Source organism: Delphinus delphis, chromosome 1 (assembly GCF_949987515.2).
Source record: "Delphinus delphis chromosome 1, mDelDel1.2, whole genome shotgun sequence".
Taxonomy (NCBI): Eukaryota; Metazoa; Chordata; class Mammalia; order Artiodactyla; family Delphinidae; genus Delphinus; species Delphinus delphis.
Genome location: NC_082683.1, coordinates 88,561,172 through 88,585,073, shown reverse-complemented (window position 1 = coordinate 88,585,073; position 23,902 = coordinate 88,561,172). Strand labels below are relative to the sequence as shown.

At 35.6% G+C, this 23,902-nt stretch overlaps 1 protein-coding gene across 4 annotated transcripts in view; it reads left to right on the top strand.

Annotated features, from left to right (window-relative positions):
- DPH5 (diphthamide biosynthesis 5) overlaps positions 1 to 23,902 on the top strand; it is a 37,650-nt gene that overhangs the window by 2,967 nt on the left and 10,781 nt on the right. For all 4 annotated transcript variants that reach the window (XM_069541238.1, XM_060026326.1, XM_060026333.1 and 1 more), the window contains exons 3-4: positions 4,916 to 5,040; positions 11,814 to 11,922. In XM_069541238.1, the coding sequence (XP_069397339.1) occupies positions 4,916 to 5,040; positions 11,814 to 11,922 (234 nt within the window). The remainder of the gene's footprint in view (positions 1 to 4,915; positions 5,041 to 11,813; positions 11,923 to 23,902) is intronic.

Below are 23,902 nucleotides of genomic sequence, written 5' to 3'. Positions count from 1 at the left end.
ATGTGCTGATTTGATATAACGCACCTATATACGTTATACAACGAGATATAAGCTATGATCTTTGTTCTTAAGTGGGTCATGATTCATCTGTGTTTACCCAGGAAAACTTAATACTGGAAGATGTAAATAACAATTCATGACAGTAGTGGAAGAGAGAAACTATAAAATTATATTGCTGACAAGAACTTGATTATTTTATTTAAGCCAACACTTTTTCACCAATTAAGTAGTAGAAGCTATCTCAAATAGCTACTAGGTATTAATTACAATTGAGGTACATGTAAGAGAGAAGGTCACTTCAGGCTGTGCTGGTCAGGGAATACTATGGAACAGATGGAATTTGAGCTATGTTTTCAAACGACACATCTCAATTGCTTTATTTTGTTTCTTTTGTTTAAATCATGGTCCAAATACAAAATGGTAATATTTGTATAGTTCTTCAGGATAAATGGAGGAAGCTGCTCATGGCCTGCGAGGACTAACTTTGGGGCCCTAGCTACCCTGCATAAAGCAGAGATCATTTATCTCTGCTTGTCTATGCCCCATTTGCAGTTCTGTGAAGTCCTGCAGTCAACTAATGTTCTGTGTCCTTGGGCAGTCATTTAAATTTTCTTTGCTCTTTTTCTTATCTGTAAAACAGGAATAAAAATAGTGCCTATGTCATAAATTGTGGTAAAGATTAAACGAATTCATATGCACAAGTTCTTAGAAGAGTGCCTGACCACAGAGTAAGCCCATTGTAAATGTATTATTACAGATATTGTTATTATAGATGATATTTGATAAGGGGAAGAGCAAGAGACAGTTATTACTATAGATAAGATTTGGTAAGGGGAAGAGAAAGAACATTCCTTGCTGAAGAAAAAATAATAGTGAGCAAAAGCAGGGAGGAGAAAAACAAATATTTGCTATAACTTGTTCTTGGGCAACACCAAAATAACTTTCATTTTCCTCTGGTGTATCTTTTCCCTCTTTTTTTCCTTCCAGTTTTATTGAGATATAATTGATATACAGCACTGTAAAACTTTAAAGTGTATAAGTGACATAATGATTTGACTTTCTCACATCATGAAATGATTACAATAACTTTAGTGAACATTCATCATGTCATATAGATACAAAGTAAAAGAAAAAGAATTGTTTTCCTTGTGATGAGAACTCTTCAGATTTACTCTCTTAACAACTTTCATACGTAGAGTACGGCAGTGTTAATTATATTTATCATTGTTCCTTCTCCTTTCTTCCTAACATATTTCACCTTGGTATACCAACCAACTCTGTTTCCTTGTCCTCCTATCTAACTGCTGTGGATTGAGATTGGAGGGATAGGAGAGAACAGTAAAGAACTTTGCATTGAGAAAAATGAGGCCATCATCTATGACCTTTATTAGCTTCCTATTTATCCTTACCCTAAATCTGAATCTGTCCTCCCTCCAGTCTTAGAAAATGACTTGTAAGATGAGGTTCTCTTCCTGTTCAAGTCTAATGCCATCTAGATGGGTTTTCTTTCAAACTTCTTCTCTCTGTTCCTTTGGAACCTTACTCCTGTCAATTATTCTTTCTTCTTTATGTTCGATCTATATTAATATCCTTTTGTCCTCTCAAGGGTCAAATACAGTTGACCCTTGAACAACTTGAGTTTGAACTGCACAGATCCACTTATATTTGGGGTTTTTTTTCCATAGTAAATACTACTGTACCACTTGATTCGAGGTTGGTTGAATCCACGGTTATGGAGGAATCACGGATATGGAGGGCTGACTATAGGTTATACTCAGATTTTTGACTTTGTGAAGGGTCGGCACCCCTAACCCCTGCATTCTTCAAGGATCAAGTGTATTGTCCATTCCGAAAACTCTCCTTTTTTAAACCTCTTTTCCCCATAGTTATTATTCTGTTTCTCTCTCCTTTTTCCAAAGCTTTTTGAAAAAGCAGTATACTTCTCTTGTCCCCCCATGTCCCCTTATGTCTCAAGACTCCTACAAGCTGAATTCCATTTCTCTGAAATACTTCTCTGTTTATTGAACAATTATTTAGTACCTGAGAACTCCAGAGGATAGTTTTGAATTTTTGTCTGTTTTACTTCTTTTGACATAGTTGACTATTCCTTGAAACCGACTTTCAAGACATGGCTCTCTATTGGTTTTATTCCTGCTTTTTCATTTTTCTCGGTCCCCTTTGTAAGCTCCTTATTTTTCCATTCCTACTTTAAATGTTAGTGTTTTTGTTTTCTTTTTAAGATTTTGTTCTTGCATTTGTTTCCATATGCTACTTTGAGCCTTTACTCTTCTACTTTTTGACTAAGTAATATGTTAAATAGTTTGAAACTCAAAGATACTAAAAGGTATATATACATCAAAAGATTTCTATCCCAGTTCTTCCTTCTGGAGGCAATCATTACTAATTTCTTGTGTATCCTTCCAGAAATACCCAAAAGTAATTTTAGCTGTTAGTTTTTACTTTCTTCCCTATATACAAAACCCACCAATGGAAAACTAAGAACTAATTTTGAGTTTTACCTTCATTTTCACGAGTGGAGAAGATTAGGGCTGAGATACGAAAACTGTCTAATCAATCATTGGATAATATACAGTATAAATTTAAAATCATTTGTTAAATGGTGCTGCTTGTTTTTTAAATTTTCCTTTCCTGACCCTGACTAGCTTTGATGTTCCTATAGCACATATAATGTGGTAGTTAATTCCCTGCTAGACATTATGCTCCATAGGGCAGAGGTCATGTGTGTCTCATTCACACTGTTTCCCAACATCATGCATAGAGCTCGGCATGGAGGTCGTACACAGAAATATTTTTCAAATGAGTGGTTGAACGAATACATAAATAAGTGGTTAAGATAAAAATAATGTAGTACCAGTCTATTTCTGCTTTAGCAATCTCTTCCTTTTTTTAAACATTCTTTTTAAAGAGGATCAACCTTTGATTATATTGAGGTGTTAATGTGTGTTTCTCTTTAAGGAGGATGTTTTAAAAAAAATAAATAATCTGTTGTTTCAATTAGATAATGAAATATTTCTTGGGTTAGGGTAAGTGATAAATATGAAGTGATCATGATAAAAGTCTTGAGGAGAGAGTGGGTTTTCTGTTGTTAAGTCATTTATAAAATATTGGATAGGATTACTGCCAGCATTAACCTAGTAACATGTGACTCCTTGATTTTTAAGAAATGTTAGAAGTTCAGAAAAGAACATTGTTTCCTTCAGTTTTCAATAATCATATGTGTGTTCTCTTACATATGTGAATATAAATGTTCCACAGCTGTTTTTTGTTTGTTTTGTTTTGTTTTTTGGCTGCATTGGGTCTTTGTTGCTGCACACGGGCTTTCTCTACTTGCGGCGAGCAGGGGCTACTCTTGGTTGCAGTGTGCGGGCTTCTCATTGCGGTGGCTTCTCGTTGCAGAGCACAGTCTCTAGGCGCGCAGGCTTCAGTAGTTATGGCACGTGGACTCAGTAGTTGTGGCTTGCAGGCTCTAGAGCACAGGCTCAGTAGTTGTGGCGCATGGGCTTAGTTGCTCCACAGCATGTGGGATCTTCCCTGACCAGGGATCAAACCCGTGTCCCCTGCATTGGCAGGTGGATTCTTAACCACCACCAGGGAAGTCCCCTCTACAACTGTTAAGTTTATTGGGCTTACAAAATAAAAGTAAGTTGTATAAAAATGAAGGATTAAGAAAAAATATGTGGTACAAGTGAAAATAAAACATTTTCATCTCTGAAAACATCATTGTCATTGGGGACTTCTGGAACGTTATCTCTAAGAAGATATTCAGAGAAAAGGAAATAATCTTTTTTCACATTTGAGGAACAGATTCTAGTTAAGTATTAGGAAGTAATTATCACAGTTGAAACTGTAGCCTTTATCTTCAAATGCTTAATCATTTGTTCATTTACTCATTTGCTTGACAAATATTACTGAGTAGCAGATACTCTTCCATTACAGCAATCCTTATAACTTTTGACATATGATATAATCCTTATGACAAAAATAAACTTCTCAGCATGTAAGAAATAGTATTATTTATCTGTGCATCCACTTTTACTATATTTGAGTTATATTCAATATATTACGCCACAGGAAATCTGTTATAAGATTCATGATCTTGCATAATAGGTTGTAACCACTACCCCATGACAACTAGCACACTCTTACTTCCATGCTGCCATTCCAGTTAAGGTCACCCTCCTGGGTTTGTGCTTTAGAGTTGAACTTCTGCGGATTCGTTCACAAAGCAGTTTGTATGGAGAATTCTTATATATTTAGAATTCTTTTCTTGCTCCTGCAGCTCTGCCTTTTTTAGCAGGAACTAGGAAATACAGTTTTAAATTAGTCTTTCCTGCAATTATGCAGGAATGATTGCTGGTTCTGTAAACAACTAAATCTTAATTTTCTACTGTTTCTCATTGAAATTATCTTCTTTTTTAGTCAAGGTCTCATAGATTTCCCAAGGAAAATTTAATCAAACCCAGCTACCATGTATGTGTATAATTATTGTTTAATATATTTATTCTGCAGTACTGTGTTTCTGAAGTCAGGCTCATGCATACATGTTCGCTATTCATCCTAAAATGTTTGGCCTGGTCTATTAGACCCAAATTTAGAGGTTAATTTGAAATGCAAAGAGCCTGAGGTGTTAGGAGGTCTACCTCCTCTTGGGATATTAAGATAGCCCCAAAGACAGAGTTTAATTGCAACATGATACAGAGGCCTATCTCATTGAAGAGTTGTAGTCAATGATCTGTTTGGATGGTTGCCAAGATTTGCACAGGCCCCAGACAAAGACTGTTTTGTGTGTGTGAGAGAGGGGTGTGTGTGTGTGTGTGTGTGTGTGTGTGTGTGTGTGTGTGTGTGTTGAAATGGTCACCTGTGTCTCATTTTTATATTGGACTTAAATCTATAGGAAGAGTTTTATGGAAGAAAATTGATTCTCGCTGATAGAGAAGAAGTGGAACAGGAAGCAAATAATATTTTAAAGGATGCTGATATCAGTGATGTCGCATTCCTTGTAGTTGGTGATCCATTTGGGTAAGTCAAAGGAGATATTTTGAGTTTTAATTTATTTACTTTTTTAATCATTAAGAATTCTTTTATTACATTTAAAACTTTATCTTCCAGGTCCTGATAGGGGACTGTTTACCTAGGCTCTGTCTAAAATTTTGTAGTTTAAACTTTCATTGTCTTTGAGATTAATGAAGAAAATTTATTGGGGAAGGATGTCATCATGTATCGCTTACATTGATTATCAAGTGTCAACTCTAAAGTTTATATCGTTGCTTCAGCTATTTTTTAGAAAGTCACTTAGGGCCTTCAAATAACCTAAACTAGTATATCATTATTAAATAAGTATATTACATTATCAAGAGTTGTACCTGCCATTTATTTTGCAGGTAAGTGCAAGTATCTTCTGCTTGCTTTGTCCTCGGCTTTTTTTTTTCTTTTTTAATCATCTACTATTTAGCAATACTGTTGTCACTTTACTTGCCTTGAATTTATCGTTTATCAAGCCTCAGATTTCAATTTCTTATATCCACTGGGAGCTCTGTTCTTCCCCATTACTAAAAAGATGGGCTTATACTTGTCTAGTCAAGCATCATCAATCTCTAATGTCAAGCCACACAGAACAGTTCTTTTTCTCCAGCTGGTGACCCAGGATTTATGTCACAGGTTTAAGGAACATAAGGACAATTAAATCACTGTGAACCCACCACCAAGGATATTTTTCAAAACAATTACATGTGCATGTAATTGTTTTGTGCTTGTTAGTTACATGTGCATGTGTCTGTCAAAAAGAAAGTAATTTATATCAATATGAGGTGCCAGAGATTATGTATCATTATGATACTTAGTTGCAAATGGTATCCGGTCACTGATGAAGTCCAGTAAACCCATGCTACTTGAAGTGAGATTTGCAGGCTATTGCCAGCCCACAAACTTACCAGTCCATGATGAGATAACTACAGAAATTGAAAGTAGGCATTTAGAAACTTTTATAGCAATTTTACAAAATAATTTTATCTCTGCTGAAACTAATAATAAAAATTTGGAGCTTGTATTTTGTATTATTTTATTATTCTAATAGTTATTTTTTTTTGCATTTTACAAAACTAATGTTCCATGACAATTTAGAACTTAAAAAATATTGGCCTTTCACACAGTTTGAGAAGCACTGCTGTTGACTTTTGTTTTACCATGTTTTTCATATCCTTTCATTCCTTTCCTCTGTGGTAGCCACTATTCTACCTAATCCAAGCTCTCATTATACTAATTTAATATAGTAACCATTTACCTGGTCCAGGTGTAGATTCTTAACTCATTACCTATGCTGTGATCAAATTCATGTTTGTAGATCCACAATTTTAAAATCTCACCTGGGCTCAAAATTAGACTATTATTAGCTCCATCATCGGCCAGACATGAAAAATACTGTCTAGCCTGCTCTTCTACTGGTGTCCTGCCAGTCTTGTACTGAAACGCACACTCACGCCAACCAGTTTGCCCTTCCCTGATCGTCATGCTTTCTCACCATCATGCATTTGTTCAAACTGTTTTCCTCATCTGTAACGCCCTTTGCCCTGTTTCTGACTGTCAGAAACCTACTCATTTTTCAAAGCCCAACTCAAACATCACATTCTCTGTGATATAGTTCCTAATTAACCCAACCAGAAGTTACATCTCTTCCTAACTGCTGATGTTAGTTTTCATATATTACCTCACAAAGTATTTTTTTATTTGTATATTTACTCTTTAGATTTGTAGGCTGCCCTTCACATTTTTATCTCCCTAGCTTCCTTCACAATACTGGGCTTATAGTAGACATCAATTAAATATTAATTGAAAGAATTGTTAATATTTTGCCTGAGGTCATGACAAAGGAGGACCAGGTGTATTTGGACTGACATCCATTCAGCAAATATCTTTTGAGCACCTATCTCATGACAGGCATTCCTATGTGCTGGATATATATTAGATGATAACTCATGGGGTTTACAGTTTAGTAAAGGAGACTGACATTAGTTGAAGAAAAAAATAATAAATTAAATCAATAAATCTGTAAAGGAAAAAAAATAGAGACTAACAGGAACAGACTTATTTATGCAAGGTCATATGGAAAATCCTTCATGTGGAGGTGATATTCAAGCAGGTGTCTAAAAAGTAAAAGGAAAAGCAGAAGGGAAGAACATTCTAAGCAGAGGGAACAGCAAGAATGTATTCAAGTAACTGAAAGGCCAGAGTGGTTGGAGCTCAGTGAGTGAAGGAAAAAGGGACCTGAGAAGGAGTTAAATAGATAGGTGGGATCCAGACATGTAAGGCTTTGGAGGGAGTAGGGATTTTGTTTGAAGTACAGTGGTAAACTTTTAGAGGATTATAAGCAGCAAATAATCACAATCTCATTGACATTCTTAAAAGATCACTCTAAATGCTTGGGTGAATGGGTTTTAGGGAGGCAAGGGTGGCTCTGGTAGAAGAGAGAAAAAGACAAACTGGGAAAAAATTAGAAGGAAAAATGCTCGGATGTATATAATAGATGAGGAAAAGGAAAGAAGTAAGTCTTCAAGGATTCTGGCTTTAGTAACTGAGTAGTTGATGATGCCATTTTTTGAAATGATGAAAAACAGCAGGAAAAAGGGCTGGGAGAAACAAGAATTGGTTCTGGAAATGTTTTAAATTTTGGATGTCATATAGACAGTTTGATATCTGCTACTGGAGCTCAAGGGAGGATTTATCCTAGTTATATGACTTTTGAAGTCATCAGTATCTAGATGGTATTTAAAACCTGAGTAGTGGATGGAATCACATTAGGAAGGAACAAGAGCAAGAACAGAAGACCTAGGATGATCAATCCCTAGGAAACTGGCATTTCATGGTCTCTCAAGAGCAGAGGAGGAGGAAAACCGATAGAGTGTGCTGTCACAGAAGCCAAGAAAAGAGAATGTTTTAGAAAACGAAGAGTGGTCAGCTTTGATGTACTGCTGAAAGGTTAAGTAGAAGATGAGGATAGAAAAGTGTGTGTAAACTTAAAGGCTTTATTTTATGGAGGAGTTGGTGCTTGAGCAAGGTCTGGTTTAATAGTTGAAGATTGTGGGGTAAGATTGTGGGGTAGGATGGGGAGTGGTTGGGGTGGAAGGAAGGAGGGATGGAAGGGAAACTTCAATGTAAATGAAAAAACCGAGGCCCAGAGAAAGTGCTGTGACGCTACTCAGAATCCTTCGTGGCCTTAAATCTTTTAACAGTTTATCTACTTCTTCCTTTGGCTCCTCTTCTTTTTGACTATGGTAGAGCCAAATTGTATAACTTTGCCATTTTGTAAATGTTTTACAGTATTCGCTCTCCATGTCTTTGCTCGTGCTTTTTCCTTAAACAGACTGTTCTTCCTAGTTTTTATTTAGTGAAATAGATTCTTTAAGACCCAGCTTAGATTCCACCTCTTCCATGAATCCTCCCTTATTTTATTCAGGAGTAAGTGCTTTTTTTTTTTTTTAAACTTCTAGCCAGTTAATTTTCCCTATGTCAGTGACTAATCATATATAACCTTGTATTTGGATTTGTATAATATTTACTGTAACTGTAGTTATTTTTCATTTATCCACTGGATTACTGTTGGGATATAGTAGCTGGAGACAGGGTGGTAAGGAAGGTGTAAATTTTAATTGGGCCTTGAAGAATTAGAATTTGAATTAATTAAGTGGATAAACCAGGAAGGGAATACAGAATGCAACAAGGCACTGAAATTCTTCCATATATATATATATGACCAAAAAATTGTACTTTGTTTAATTTTAGGCCCCTTTCTACTTATTTGAATAAAAATTTCAAAAAGAAGGGAAAACTGTTTACTCAATCTTAAATTCTTTTTTCTAATTTTTAAAAATTTTCTAATATTTTTAAAATATTTAAAAATTTATTATTTTAACCATTTTTTAGTGTACAGTTCAGTGGCATTAAGAACATTCACATTATTGTGCATCCATCAGCACTGTTTATCTCCAGCAATCTTAAATTCATGGAGAAGGTAATTGAAAGTAAGTTAAGTCCGTTGGTGTAGTTCTCATCTTTGCCCTTTTAATCTAGGTTATTAAAAGGAATGTGGAAGTTAATCACATAAATAATGTAAATGACTCTAAAAATGTTCTGCATCAGTAGATCTGACTCAGTCATGTGAGAGATGACAGTCTTAAGCTTTCTGTCCCCATAAAGAGCAGTTGAACAGGGTCATCATTAAACAGATTCCTTCTGGACTTCACTGGTGGCACAGTGGTTAAGAATCTGCCTGCCAATGCAGGGATCACGGGTTCGATCCCTGGTCCGGGAAGATCCGACATGCTGTGGAGCAACTAAGCCCATGCACCACAACTGTTGAGCCTGCATGCTGCAACTACTGAAACCCATGTGCCTAGAGCCTGTGCTCCGCAACAAGAGAAGCCACCGCAATGAGAGCCCATGCACTGCAGCAAAGAGTAGCCCTGACTCACTGCAACTAGAGAAAGCCCATGCAACAACGAAGACCTAACACAGCCAGAAATAAATAAATTAAAAAACAAAAACAAATTCTTTCTAAAGATGGTTCTGTTTTTATTCCATTCGCTATTTTAATATGCTCTGTAATATATTCATGGTACATGCACACACATACACACACACAAATATACCTTTATTCACCTGTCTCCTATGTGCCTTAACGTGGATCATTTAATTTCTTCCATTCTGCAAATTAATGTTATTATAAAATAAAATTTAAAACGGACATACTAAGCCTTATACATACAAATTGTCACCTTTATGAATTTCATTTTATTGATTCCATTGATCACAACATTCTTTTTTTTTTAAATAATATTCTATTTTCTTTAAACCCCACATTTGTTTATTTATTTATTTTTGGCTGTGTTGGGTCTTCGCCTCTGTGTGAGGGCTTTCCCCAGCTGTGGCAAGCGGGGGCCACTCTTCATCGCGGTGCGTGGGCCTCTCACTATCACGGCCTCTCTTGTTGCGGAGCACAGGCTTCAGATGCGCGGGCTCAGCAGTTCTGGGATCCTCCCAGACCAGGGCTTGAACCCGTGTCCCCTGCATTAGCAGGCAGATTCTCAACCACTGCACCACTAGGAAAGCCCAATCACAACATCTTGAATCTCCTCTTTTGAAATTGCCTTCAGAGCAATTCCAAGTATATTATTAAGAAACATTTACTATTTCTGGACATATGGCTCTATCTAGAACTATATGTGTGTGTATATAAGTATATATGATTTTAGATAGAGCTACATGCCCAGAAATAGTAATAAATTTGTCTTTACACACGGCAGTGCACACGTGTGCACACGCACGCACACACTTTCCCAGTCACTACAGTGAAACATTTTCATGAGCCACGGACCTGGAGGAATGCCCAGTATAAGGGTGTTAAGTCCATGGTTCATACAGTTCTTTTTTTTTAATGAAGCAATATAATCTAGGTAATTGTGATGATAAAATACCAATTTTATCACAGTTTTTCATAGCAGAAATCTGAAAGGCTAATTTAATCACATTTATATCAGTTTCACAAAATCAAATCACTTTGCCAGGTCATTAAATCTTCATAGTACACCAACCACATCCGGTCGTTTTAAATGAACTTGTGATAAAAAGAGAATAATTTTAAACCAGTTTTTTCTTTCTGCTCATCTATTTAAATAACTCACCAAGTAACTGATTCAGTTTTCCCTTAGCTTAGTGTTAAATAGTGAAATTCTGTTGAAAGTGATATTAAAAACTTATAACTGGCATTTATATTATTTTTTAAAAGCTTACTTTAAATCAAATTAAGGATTATTTTTATAGTAGTTTGTATTTTATGTGTGTGATTTAAAACAGACTTCCCTGGTGGGCATTCTTTAATCTGTTTCTGACTGCCTCGTGGGGTGAAAGCCCTTGATCTTCCTACTTGGTATGCATTGACCAGTTGACAGGTTCTGCTTGTTTGTATGTAGTTTCTCAAACATGCTAATGTTGCTTTCCCCAGTAGTGCCTGGAGTTTTCATCAAGGGGGAAAAATGCCTTTAATAATGCAGTTCTAAATTGATATGGGGTTAAGTTTCACAGTATCCATATTCATATTTATATGTATTCTCTCTTACCCCAATCTATCTAATTATAATCGTTAGATCTATCTCAAAAAAAGGAAGGCAGCAGGCAGAATAGGCACACCCTTACACATACTAATTATGCACAGTAACAACCAGGCTGAAAACAGTTATAAATAAAATGACTGCTAGACAGATAAAATCCAACTAGGAATATATCAGTCAGAACTCTGATCTACAGGCTGTGAAACTGTTCTGTAAATTGTGCCTTATACAGAAACAAAGCCTTCAAAATAGAGCAGAAATCAAGGAGGAAGTCTAGTGCCATAAGTTGGAACTCTGTAGCAGAAATTTTAAGAGTTTAAAGGGACCCTAAGACCAAAACATTTGAGAATTGCTACTCAGGAGTTCAGTTGCTGAGTAATATTCCACAGATGTCTTTTGCAGGTGTTAACAGGAGGAAAAGAGCAAGTTAAAAGTTCCCTTTTTTCTGTAGCTGCCAAGGCTGCTTTAAGAGTGTTAAAGGTGCAGTTCAACATTGTACAGGGCCTGTGTAAACTTACACTTTTCTTGCCCAGAAACCCAGATGAAAGTGTTATGCAGGTGCCTCGAAATATTTGAGGGAAAGCAGTGTCCTTGACCCTTTGATTGACTTGAGCTCATGAAATGCTGTGGCTTTACTGTCTTAAAAAGTCAGCTGTGGTTAGTTTAATCCAACCTGATCTTTTCTCACTACAGAGCTACAACACATAGTGATCTTATTCTGAGAGCAACAAAACTGGGAATCCCTTACCGAGTTATTCACAATGCTTCCATAATGAATGCTGTAGGCTGCTGCGGTTTACAGGTAATACTACAAAAGAACGGGTTTTTTTTTATGGTATTTAGCAAAAATGTTTTAGTTTTCTACAAATTTCCATAGATTTTATTGTATTTCATGAATTATAAGACATTATTATTTTATATAAGACTATGTATTAAGTTTTTTAATACTAGATTTTTTTATAATAATTTTCCCATAGCTTAGACTTCTTTTCCCCTCACTGGAATAGATCATTGAAATTTAGCTAGAGAAAGATTTTAATTTTATATCCAAATTGTAATATACAAAAAAGGGAATATAACCAAATTAAATTGGTTAAGTATTCCTAAAACCTTTTAAAATTATTCCAAATGACTTACTCTGCATTGCTGAGACCCATGTTTTTCCACCCAGTATTGTTTTCTGTGCTATTAAGAGCACGGTGATGCAGCATTTCTTAAAATAATCCATGAAAGAGCTAAAAACCAGTGATATTAGGCTTTTAAGCCAGCTTTGCAATTATTGATATGTAAAGTTAGTTGTTTTTAACCCAGAAATCTTGGTCCTGAGGAGTTAAAGGAGCACTCCATAACTGTGTTTAATATTTTCTTCCAGGCTGCTGACATTCATTTTACAAGTTTGATATCTGTGTTCTGATGTTCACACATATATAATCCATGACAATTGTGACTGCCTGTGGCCAACAGTAGTTTTAAGACTTTATTGATTGTCAAGACACATTCCTATTTCAGATGTATTATAACAGGAAAAAATTTGCATCTTAGAATCTATGAAATAGGTATTTCCCAGTATATCTTCCTGGAATGCATAATTTAAAATAGCTGTTTACAAAGTAAGGGACAGCATGAACTGAGAACTATTGGCCTGTATTAGTTGGTTTCCTCTCTGGGAATATGAAACAGGCATTTTATTTTAATGAAATCTTAAATATTTTGATCATATATATGGAGAGTCCATTAGAAAAGTAGTCAAGAGTCTCTCAAATATTCTCAAAATCAAATAAAAGAAAAAATAGTAAAGATTTTTTGGGAATCATTTATGTATTTCTAATCTCTTGGGAAATATAAAGATAGCTTGATCCTTTCTACACAGGTATTTTAAAGGAAATATAATCCCATAAAATTTAATTAATACTTCTATGCTTTAGTGAAGCCCATGGATAAAAGCTACTATCAGTTATGAAGTACTGGCATGATTATTCTGATAAAGGCAGTTTTTAATTTTCTACACACTAATTAGATGTCCCAAATTAAAGGTGTGATACCACACAGAATAAGAGCTGCTGATTATTAGGCACAAAGAGACAACTCACAGCCAATGGATCACCTAGACTCTGAATTCAATTGCTAGTTGTATATATAGGAAATCTCAAAAAACACTTCTTCTTTTCTTTTGTTCTGAGGGTCAATAAAATGCTATTTAATTCATCCATTAAAAAAAAAAGTAGCTGTTTACAGCAAGAAGCTACATTAGCCTTGGTACCCAATGCTGTGTCTGTGGCTTTAGAGGGACCTGTATTTTCTGTATTACCTGTGAAGAGTAGCTCACTTTAATTGACTAATCCTGGCCAGGCATCCCAGAAATACTGCCTTTGGTTCTGAAGAACCAGAGAAGAAGTATAAATGATTCACCTTTCAGTATTCATTACTTCCTCTTAGTTATGACTACGTCTAAATTGGCAAAGAACTTTGCTGTCTGTTTTGTCTTCTAATAAAAGGCATACTTTAAAAAAACCTTGCCAATTCAAGTCTTTTTTACACTTAAAATTTTTTCCCAACATTTCTGTGTTGGAATAAATTGAATTCTTGACTCTCAGATTCATGAGTGATTCTCAGTCCAATATTCTTTCCTCTAGACATGCTATCTTTTAATCATTTAAGAATGATTGCCATGAGAAAGGAAAAAAAGAGAGGAATAAATTTTGTGATAGACAAAAATGTGTAAATCTTAAGCTAATGGACTATATATAAGGGACTATATATATTTTTTCATATTGGTTTTAATTTTATTTCTGGTGAAGAAGGTTAGTTAGCCCCTTTCCATCATATTTTGCTCTAAATTATCTTCTAATAATCTATTGTTTAGAGTTTTTTGCTTTTTAAGTGTACTTGTTTTTAAACATCTTCATTGGAGTATAATTGCTTTACAGTGTTGTGTTAGTTTCTACTGTATAACAAAGTGAATCAGCTATATGCATATGTATATCCCCATATCCCCTCCCTCTTGCGTCTCCCTCCCACCCCTCTAGGTGGTCACAGAGCACCGAGCTGATCTCTCTGTACTATGCAGCTGCTTCCCACTAGCTTTCTAGTTTACATTTGGCAGTGTATATATGTCAATGCTACTTTCACTCCGTCCCAGCTTACCCTTCCCCCTCTCCGTGTCCTCAAGTCCATTCTCTGTGTCTGTGTCTTTGTCTTTATTCCTGTCCTGCCCCTAGGTTCATCAGAACCATTTTTTTTTTTAGATTCCATATATATGTGTTAGCGTACGGTATTTGTTTTTCTCTTTCTGACTTTCTTCACTCTGTATGACAGACTCTAGGTCCATCCACCTCACTACAAATAACTCCATTTCATTTTCTTTATGGCTAAGTAATATTCCATTTTATAAATGTGCCACATCTTCTTTATCCATTTGTCTGTCGATGGACACTTAGGTTGCTTCCATGTCCTGGCTATTGTAAGTAGTGCTGCAATGAACATTGTGGCACATGACTCTTTTTGAATTATGGTTTTCTCAGGGTATAAGGCATAAATATTTTAAAAGATCTTTGTCTTTATTATGTAAATCTGTTATCCAGACTGGGTAAAGGTAGACTAGGGTGACCCTTTCCCTCTGATACCCACACTGATAAAGAAGTGCAGTATTATTGTTCTCATATTTAAAATGGGTGAAGGTATTTGAGAGGGAATTTACTATGAGAATTGACAGTCTCCATACATATAAGCCCCCAAGATCATATCCACATTTACATATATTATTATTATTTTAAATTTAGCTCTCTTTCAGTTTTATATGGGATTTCTCTAAGCAGCCACAAAGTACTGTTTCCCCATCTTGGTTCTGTTCCCTAATCTGGATATGAAATGACTTACTACTAATGTGAAAAACAGGAAGTACCTTTCTATTTTCTGTCTTTTGTATTTATGAAATCTCTATGGAAGTATAATTCTTGTACCACCCAAGGTATTCATATCCCAGGAGAAGGAGGTAATTATTGATTCCTTTGTATAGTTTTCTAAGATAAAAGACATAAAAAAAATAATCATATGCATAGCACACTTAAATTTTAAAATAAATGTATATGGATATCCTGCATAATGCAAAAATTTTGGCAAAGTCCCCTTATAATAGCTCGTCTTTTTCTCTTTACTCTTTGGACTAGCATTTATGGAAAAACAATAACCTATACCAGTGGTTCTCAGACTTCAGTATTCATCAGAATCACCTAAAGGGATTATTAAAGTTTCCTGGGCCTTCCCTTCAGATTTTCTGATATAGTGTATATCTGGAGTAGGGGTCTGAGAGTTTGCACTTCCAACAAGTTCTCAGGTGATGCTGAAGCTGCTGGTACAGGCACCACACTTTGAGATTCATCAACCTAGGCAGGTAAAAAATTTCTTAGAAAGTTAAAAACTGCACTGTCATTCTTTTAGCATGGCAGAATTGGAAAAGTACGTTTTAGTTCCCAGAAATACGCTTGCTAAATGTCGAGTGTTAACAGGTTACCTTGCCATGCTCTCTTGCTCAATTTTCTAAAAGGGAAGTGGGCACCCCTTTCGAAAGGCATTCTGTCATCTATGTGAAAGAGCTTTCCTATGAATTGAAAAACAGCCATCGAGTTGTTAAACAGAAGTTCTGCTTGGGTAAGGTTACAGACCTGAATGGTATATACTTTTCCAACATCTTTACCTTAGGTTAAAGAGGAGTAGTATGAAATTCCTAACCTGAGAATGGGTACAATTTTTTTAGCAATCATTTATCAGCTCCTTTTGAACTATCTTTTTTGTTTTTTTTTGTTTTCTAAAGCAGCATAGTTCAGAATCGACCACTGAGTATTTTTTATTAACTTCGTAGTTTATTAACCAACAGAAGATTCTTGATTATCAGTATCTATGAAGGTAAGTAGTTGCATAGACTAACACTTCTACACACACACAAACATACACACAAACACACACACACACAAACACATACATAGCCAGTTGATATGCATTCTATTCTAGGCATGCCGTAAATATACTTCCTTACCACAAACCCCATATACCTAATGAAATTGTTGTTTTTGTTATATGGAAAGTATATTAGAGGTTGCCAAGTTAGACATCATTAAGAGGAATAGTGATGTCTTTATTCAACAAATACTGTTTTTCTTTTATTGTTTGCCTACTGAGTTTCTTTGAATATGGTGGTAAACCTGACCAAGAAGGTCTCTGCTCTCAAAGAGTTTACATTCTAGTAGGAAAAAGAGGGAATAACAAATTTAAAAAATAAAGTCAGGTAGTGGCAAGTATAAGAAATTCAAGTAGACTGCTAGTTTAGAGAGTGACTAGGTCACTACTATAGTTGGGTAGTCAGGGGAGGTCTCTCAGGGTGGTAACATTTAAGATTAGATATGAATCAAGAAGGAACAACCATATCCCAGTCAGAAGGAACAACCATATCCCAGTCAGAAGGAACAGTTTGGACAAAGACCCTAAAGCGGAGATGAGCTTGGCTTGTTAAAGGAACCAAAGGAAGGCTTGCTGGAGAGTAGTAGGCAAGGAGAGGAGTGATCTGAGGCTGGATAGGTGGGTAGGGTTGGATCACTAGGCTAATACACTGTCAGGAATTTGGATTTTATTCTAAGTGATATAGACTAACTGCCTTTAGAGGGATTTAAACAGAGCAAATACTTTATCTGGTAAGTGTTTTAAAAAGATATCTCTGGCTGGTATGTGGAGATTGAATTTCTGCCAGGGAAGACTAGAAGTGAGGAAATCAATTAGTAGGTTTATTGCAGTCTTTTAGAGAAGAGGTGATGGGGGCTTGGACTTCATGGAGAGGGTAGGGTGCAATAGACGATTAAAAGAAGTAGATACATAGGAGCAGTGTCTATTAAGAGAATTGAGATTTAGGGAGATGTAGAGAGCCATTTGTGCCTTACTGATAATCCTAGGAAAGGAAACGGACTCTGTATGCTAATGGATCCTACCATCTCACTACCACAGTTATCATGGTCCTTACCCCCATAGACTTGTCCATGGGGCTGGACCCTTCTAACACCATTGCCCAGGTGTTTTCTCATTTTGGTTGGTTATATTAACTTGTCATTTCTAGAGAAGTTGCCTCCTGTCCTAAGAACCCTGTGCCAGTCTTCGTATGCTTTCAGGACCATTATCAATCTTAGAACTGATTATGTAGAAGAATAGGATTGGGTTTGTCTTACTCCCAGACTCTCGAAGGCATGATGTTTCCCTGAAGTATCTCCTTTTTTCTTATGAACAATTGGTAGTCCCAGCATAGATAATAAGTGTATGTATGTTAAGTGAAAGAAGTGAGACATAGAAGACCACATAATTTATGATTCCATTTACATAAAGTGTCCAGAAAAAGCAAATCTATAGAGACGGAAAGCAATTAGTGGTTGGTTGAAGCTGGGGATGAGAACAGGATTAAGTATAAATGGACATAAGGGATCTGGAGTGATAAAAATTCTCTAAAACTGCATATAGTGATGGTTGCACAACTTAGATTTACTAAAAATCATTTCATGTACACTTGGAATGGGTGAATGTTATGGTATGATAATTATACCTCAATAAAGTGGTTTAGAAAAGGAATTATAAGGGGTTTTCTAGATGGACAAGAAGTTAAAAGACATTCCCAAAAGAGAGAAAGGTAGAGTTAGAGAGTCATGGAGGCACTTTGGGGCATCTGCAGGGTATTACAGAAACACAAATGAATCCATACATACATACCACAGAAACCTTGGCTATCTAGAGATAAGTTAACACAAGACTTACAATACGTATGTTGGGTAAAAACTGACTACATATTGGGAAGAGTTAGTAAAGGAAAGGTATAATGGATATAATGGAAAAGGTTTAGAGTTTAACTGTAAATTAAAAGGTTTTGGTTTTCTTTTTGCTCAGGTGGTAACTAAGGAGTCATCTAACTGCTCCGGATCTTAAGTTTCTTAACTACAAGGGAATGAGGTGGGAACAGGGAGGAATGTTGAACAAAACTAGTGGTTTTCAAAGTGCACCATGATTTATGAAGATGCTTTAGGGTTCTGCACATAATGAAGTAATTGACACCAAAACACAAAGAATAAATCCCTGAAGAGCCAGGTCATTATCTTTAACTCAATTGGTAGCATCAGTGATGTTCTATATAAGAATTCATTTGGAAAAAAGATTTGTCACTAAAAAGTATGAAGCATACTAAACTAGCGAAGTTCTAATATCCTGTAGTTTTGGAAGCCAAAAAGCTGGACTGTTGGGACCTCCCCGGTGGCGCAGTGGTTAAGAATCCACCTGCCAATGCAGGGGACACAGGTTTGAGCCCTGGTCTGGGAGCAACTAAGCCCCTGCACCACACGGGCTTGTGCGCCACAACTGCTGAGCCTGTGCTCTGGAGCCTGCGAGCCACAACTACTGACCCCACATGCCACAACTACTGAGCCTGCGCGTCTAAAGCCCATGCTCTGCAACAAGAGAAGCCACCACAATGAGAAGCCCGCGCACCGCAACGAAGAGCAGCCCCTGCTCTCAGCAACTGGAGAGAAAGCCCGCGTGCAACAACAAAGACCCAATGCAGCCAAAAATAAATAAATAACTTTTTAAAAAAAAGATTTATTAAAAAAAACAGCGGGCCTGTTTTCCAGTTTTAGGCAAAGGATACATAGACCAAGATATGTTAGATACTCAAATTTTCGTTGAGTTAATTTTAAGATTTTTTTGCAATTAAAATATTAGTTATAAACATGTATACTTTAAAATCATGTTACCTGAAATTCCTAAGTAACAGATATTTCTAACACTTATTTGTATTTTGAGGATTTTTCTAGTCAAAGAAAAATCCATTTATTTGTCGAGAGCCAGGCAAGGTGGTTGTATTTAGACATTCCTGATAATGAAAAATCAGGGATTTTTCTCAGTACACAAAAGACAAGAGGAACAAGTCCTTCTTCTCTTGAAATCTTCAAGTTAGGCATTTAGCAGCTTAATCATGCAGAATCAGAATTGCTTTTATTATTGTTGCTGCTTTTGAAGAGCCACTTACAAAATAACGTTTTTTCTTGATAACAAATGACATATATACGCATAGAAAATCAGGAAAATACAGTAAGTATAAAGAAGAAAATAAAAGCATCCGTAGTCTCACCACCTGAAGGTAACCATAGTTACCATTCTGGTATGTTTTCTTTCAGTCTTTTTACTTAGCACTTACTGTGTGTACATTCTCCTGAATCTGACAGGCTAAAAAAGAATTACAGATCCTAAAATAATTTTTTTGCATGGTACTTCATTTATTGTTAGCCATTTGGGTGATAGAATATGTTAATTATTTTGTAAAAGTTTGGTGACTGAAATGATCTTGAGACATTTTTAAAGGAAAGATAAGTAAGACAGTTTGAAACCAGGTAGCAATGATTTCTGCACGAAAAACTGCATTATCAGTTGTGGCTGACTTCAGGGAAAAAGGTTGTATAATTTTCTCATCATTATGAAGTGCTTCCACTTTCGCTGACTATTGCATGAGTGACCTTGACTATTGCCATATGTTCCTCTGTTTATATAATACATATCTACTTTGGGGAAAAATGTATATTACTTTCAAAAAATAAGAACTCATTTCCTTCCTTTTTTTTAAATAACACAACACTCATTGTGATAGTCAGCATTTTTGACCTTGTAGTAGTTCTTACTGTTAGTTTTCAGAAGCGTTAAATTGCTTTCATTGTTGTCCAGGCACTATTGTAGAAATGATAAAACCTAATGAGTACAAAGAACACTTAACTGGGTAATAAAGGTATTAGAGCTCTACATTACTATGTAACCTTAGAAGAATTCATCTAATAAGTTCTCTGTTCTTTTAGTCACTTTGGAATTCTTTTTGACCACCTGTTAAATCATGAGCATGTTAAAATTTTTTTCCTTCCTTTCCATTTCCTTTTTTTAGTCACTATTTTAATAGCCACCTTCCCATCATTCTCTTCCACTTTATAGTTTTCTGCTTAAATCATAGATCTGATTGTGCCGTTCTTCTACTCAAACAATCCTGGTAAATCTCTATCCTATAAGAGTATTCAGTTGCTTGCATATGTTTATGTGCTTACCATATTATAAACTCCTTAATTTACTTATCTTCACATCTTCCATGGTACTTTATTGCAGTGCCATGCACATATAATCAATGTGTAACAAATAATGTGTAACAAATATTTGCTGAGTTGAATTGCTTATTTATTTCCCCCTCCCCACCCCCTACCCCAAGTTGAATCTTGTCTTTGGAATTGTATGCTTTAAGTTGTAATTCTTTCACTTAATTTGTATGTGGTTCTCTCATTTATATGTGAAAATATAAATCTAGCTGCTCTTCTGTCTACATAGTCATTCAGCTTTATCTGTGTACCTAGTGTATAGCCATGTGTATAATCTTTCTTACTGTTAGCAAAAGTCAGTGTTTTATCAATGTTAAGCAAAATGCATGTGAAGATTAAAAACAGCAAGTATTCTATATAAAAAACTAGTAACTCTTGATCATATGGTTTTGTAGTACATTTTTTGACAACTGCTGGCTCAGCTTTCTTTTACCTCACAGATTTAAGTGATCTGATTAGGATATACATATATAAAAGATACATGTGGGACTTGATAGAGTTCTTAGCAAGTTAAATTTTCTAATTTTTCCATATCCAGAAAAGATACTTTTTAATCTAAAAATCACAAAATATTTTCATTTCAATATAAAATACCAAAGCATTAAAATCTAATTATAAAATGGAGTTTTCATAGCACCTGTGCTTCTGAAAGAAAGGAAATACTGGCAGCGAGATGAATTAAGACTATTAAGGTCATTCAGGCAGGTGGTACTGAGAACTCAAGCTAAGGTAGAGGAAAAAGAAATTAATAGTTTCTAGATAAACTGTAGAGCTAGAATTGACAGGAATTGGTACCTGGTAAGGTGTCAGGAATTAGATATACTTGTTAGAGGCAAAGTCAGGCAATACTTACTTCTAGATACTTGGTTAATGCCACTGTAAATACTGCCCAGGATTTCCCACCTCTGTTACTTTGTTCACATCATCTCATTCTTCTGCATGTTCAATTTCCCCAGGCTAAATCTTACCCATCCTTTAAGGTCCAGCTTATATCCTGTCTATTCAGAAGTTACCTTCAGGTGTGCTCTCGGTGGGGGAAATGCTGAACTCTTATACAATTTATATCTAATTTTTTATTAGTATTTATTACCTCATATTTGTCTTTCTTGTGCATCTTTTCACTCTTAACTAGTGCCTTATATATAATTAAGTAAATCATTTTGAATTGAGTTTTTGTCTTCAATTGATAAAAAACATGATCCAGTATCAAGTTAGATAAACTGCTTTCCTTATAACTTACTCTAGGTTAAAACACACACAAAAAGCCTGTATTTACCTACTGTTTTTGAAAACAGTACTTTTTGTAATCTTTAAATGTAGATCTGCATCAATAATGGTTTGGGGGAAAATGATCACAAGCACAAAGGCTTACATTTTTAGGATGGTAGGTGCTTAGGCTTCTGTAACCTCAGTTCTCGTCACTGTATGATTTTGTTCCAGTTTCTTTTTGTAATTTACTGGTAAGTCCTTGAATTGTGAAACACAAAGGAATTGGCCCTTCTGTTCTTTGAGGTACTGACATCTAAATGGCGAAACTGTTTGCATAATGTTCCAGAATTCATTGAAGAAGTTTGTACCACAGCCATGGAAATGGTTACAGTCTATAAATCAGGGTCCTAGGAAGCAGTGCTTATGTGAGGTTTTCTTTAATCCCCCAAATTAGACAATTGAAAGACGCTTTTACATAAAGTGTTTCAACTAATGTTTATATGTGACTAGCATCTCAATTCTCTTTTAAATCATCTATCCCCTTATATCTGAATGAAGAATTTACCTCCATAACTATATTTTCATGACTCTTAGAATATTGAAAAGCTATTTAAAGTATTTATATATGGTTGCATATGAAATTTTCTTTAATGGTTTTCCTTTAAAGTATTTTTAATAGAGTAATGTTAATATTTTAAAATCTGATCAGAGATGCCAAAAATCCTTTTAAGAATGTAAACGATTGAACTTGTCAGAATTAAATCATAAACATAGTTTCAAATGTTTGTTAATGTTTTTGAGCTCACTCCAGTAAGGAGAGCAGTTGGATTATAGCACAACACAGCATTTTAGAACATCTTCGTATCATCATTATAAACATTATCACTGTTATATTATCAAATTCCTAACATTTATTGAGTCTTTACTATGGCACTAGGCACTACATACAGTATGTCATTTAATCCTTAACAAAACACATTATTAGGTTTATAATTATTATATCCATTTTGCAAGGGAGTTCCTCCTGAAAGTCACCGAACTAGTCACCATGATCATCCAACTAGTAGAAACCAGAGCCATGACTCCAGAGTTTTTGCCTGCTATGTAAGGTATAAGCGAGACTGCATACTTCATGAGGACCGGAGCTCTGCTTTGCTTCTCACTTTATGCCTGTGCATAGCATAATGCCTGGCACATAGTGGATGATTTATAATAAATTTATTATAAAATATTTGTTGGACAGATTTGCCTCTTATAGAACAACAACAATAACAGAAGCCCTCAACAGAGCTAGGCTTAGTCCTTGTAGCTTGGGTGAATGTATTCCAGGGATCTTACATTGGCACTCTAAATACATTTATTACAGAGAAACCATGTTAGGTGTGGCTGGAAGGTTTATGACTGAATTCTGAGAGTTACATGGGTCTTTGTACACTATGAATTCGACTGCCACTGGATAGCATAGCTTCTATGGGGAAATACCTTTTCAGACAATTTTCAAATGGACTTTGGGAATAAAGCCTATTGGTAGGTAGGTTGGAGGTTGTGGCCATATGAGGAATACGATGAACCTTCCCTTGGGATCTCAAAGTCACCATTATGAATATTGGTGATAGTTTTTAAGACCTCAACATATAAAAATTGAGAAAAGTTGAGGTTCTTCAGTGATGGGTGGATGAAGGACTTTGAATGTCCTAGCTTCTCTCTTTCCTCCCTATATGCGTCTTGCAGCAGCTTCTGAAAACTGAGAAGCCTGGGGACAATAATCCCTTCTCCAGACCAGTTTCTTCATTTTTCAAATGAAGAACTTTAGACTTAAAAAAGTTAGGTGATTTCCTGAAGTCACAGAGCTGTTTCAATCACACAGCTAATTTACAGTAGAGGACTAGATGTAATTTCCAGCATTTAGTGCTTTCCAGCTCTACTAAAAATGCTTTCAGGCACTCTTTAAATTGAATAATTAAACCTTTACATAACAACTTCAGTGTTATGTTTTACCATATATTAAGTCTTTGAAAATAAAATCCTTTGTGCAGTACCTAGATAAGAACTAATATAAGCATATTATTCACAGTTTGAATAACTTTTTACATGTTATTTGATTCATACAGCCGTGTGGGTTGGAAGGGCATATGTTATCACTGTTCCTATCACTGTTCCTATTAGAAAGAATAATGTCACACAGCTAACAAGTTGAGGAACCAAAATTCAAAACTAGATTTTCTCAGCATAAGATTTGGAGTTGGACTCACTTAAGTGAGATGTGCAGTCAGCCTGGAAGCAAGTTGGAACAAAGCAAGCTTCTTGGTTGTGTGGTGGTCAGGTGGAGTGGGTGAGCCTCTTGGGGGGAAAGGAGGAGGTTTGGGAAAAGGCCTATCACTGAACTCTATAGTGAGGGAATAAACAGTGGGTAAAGTAAGGGAG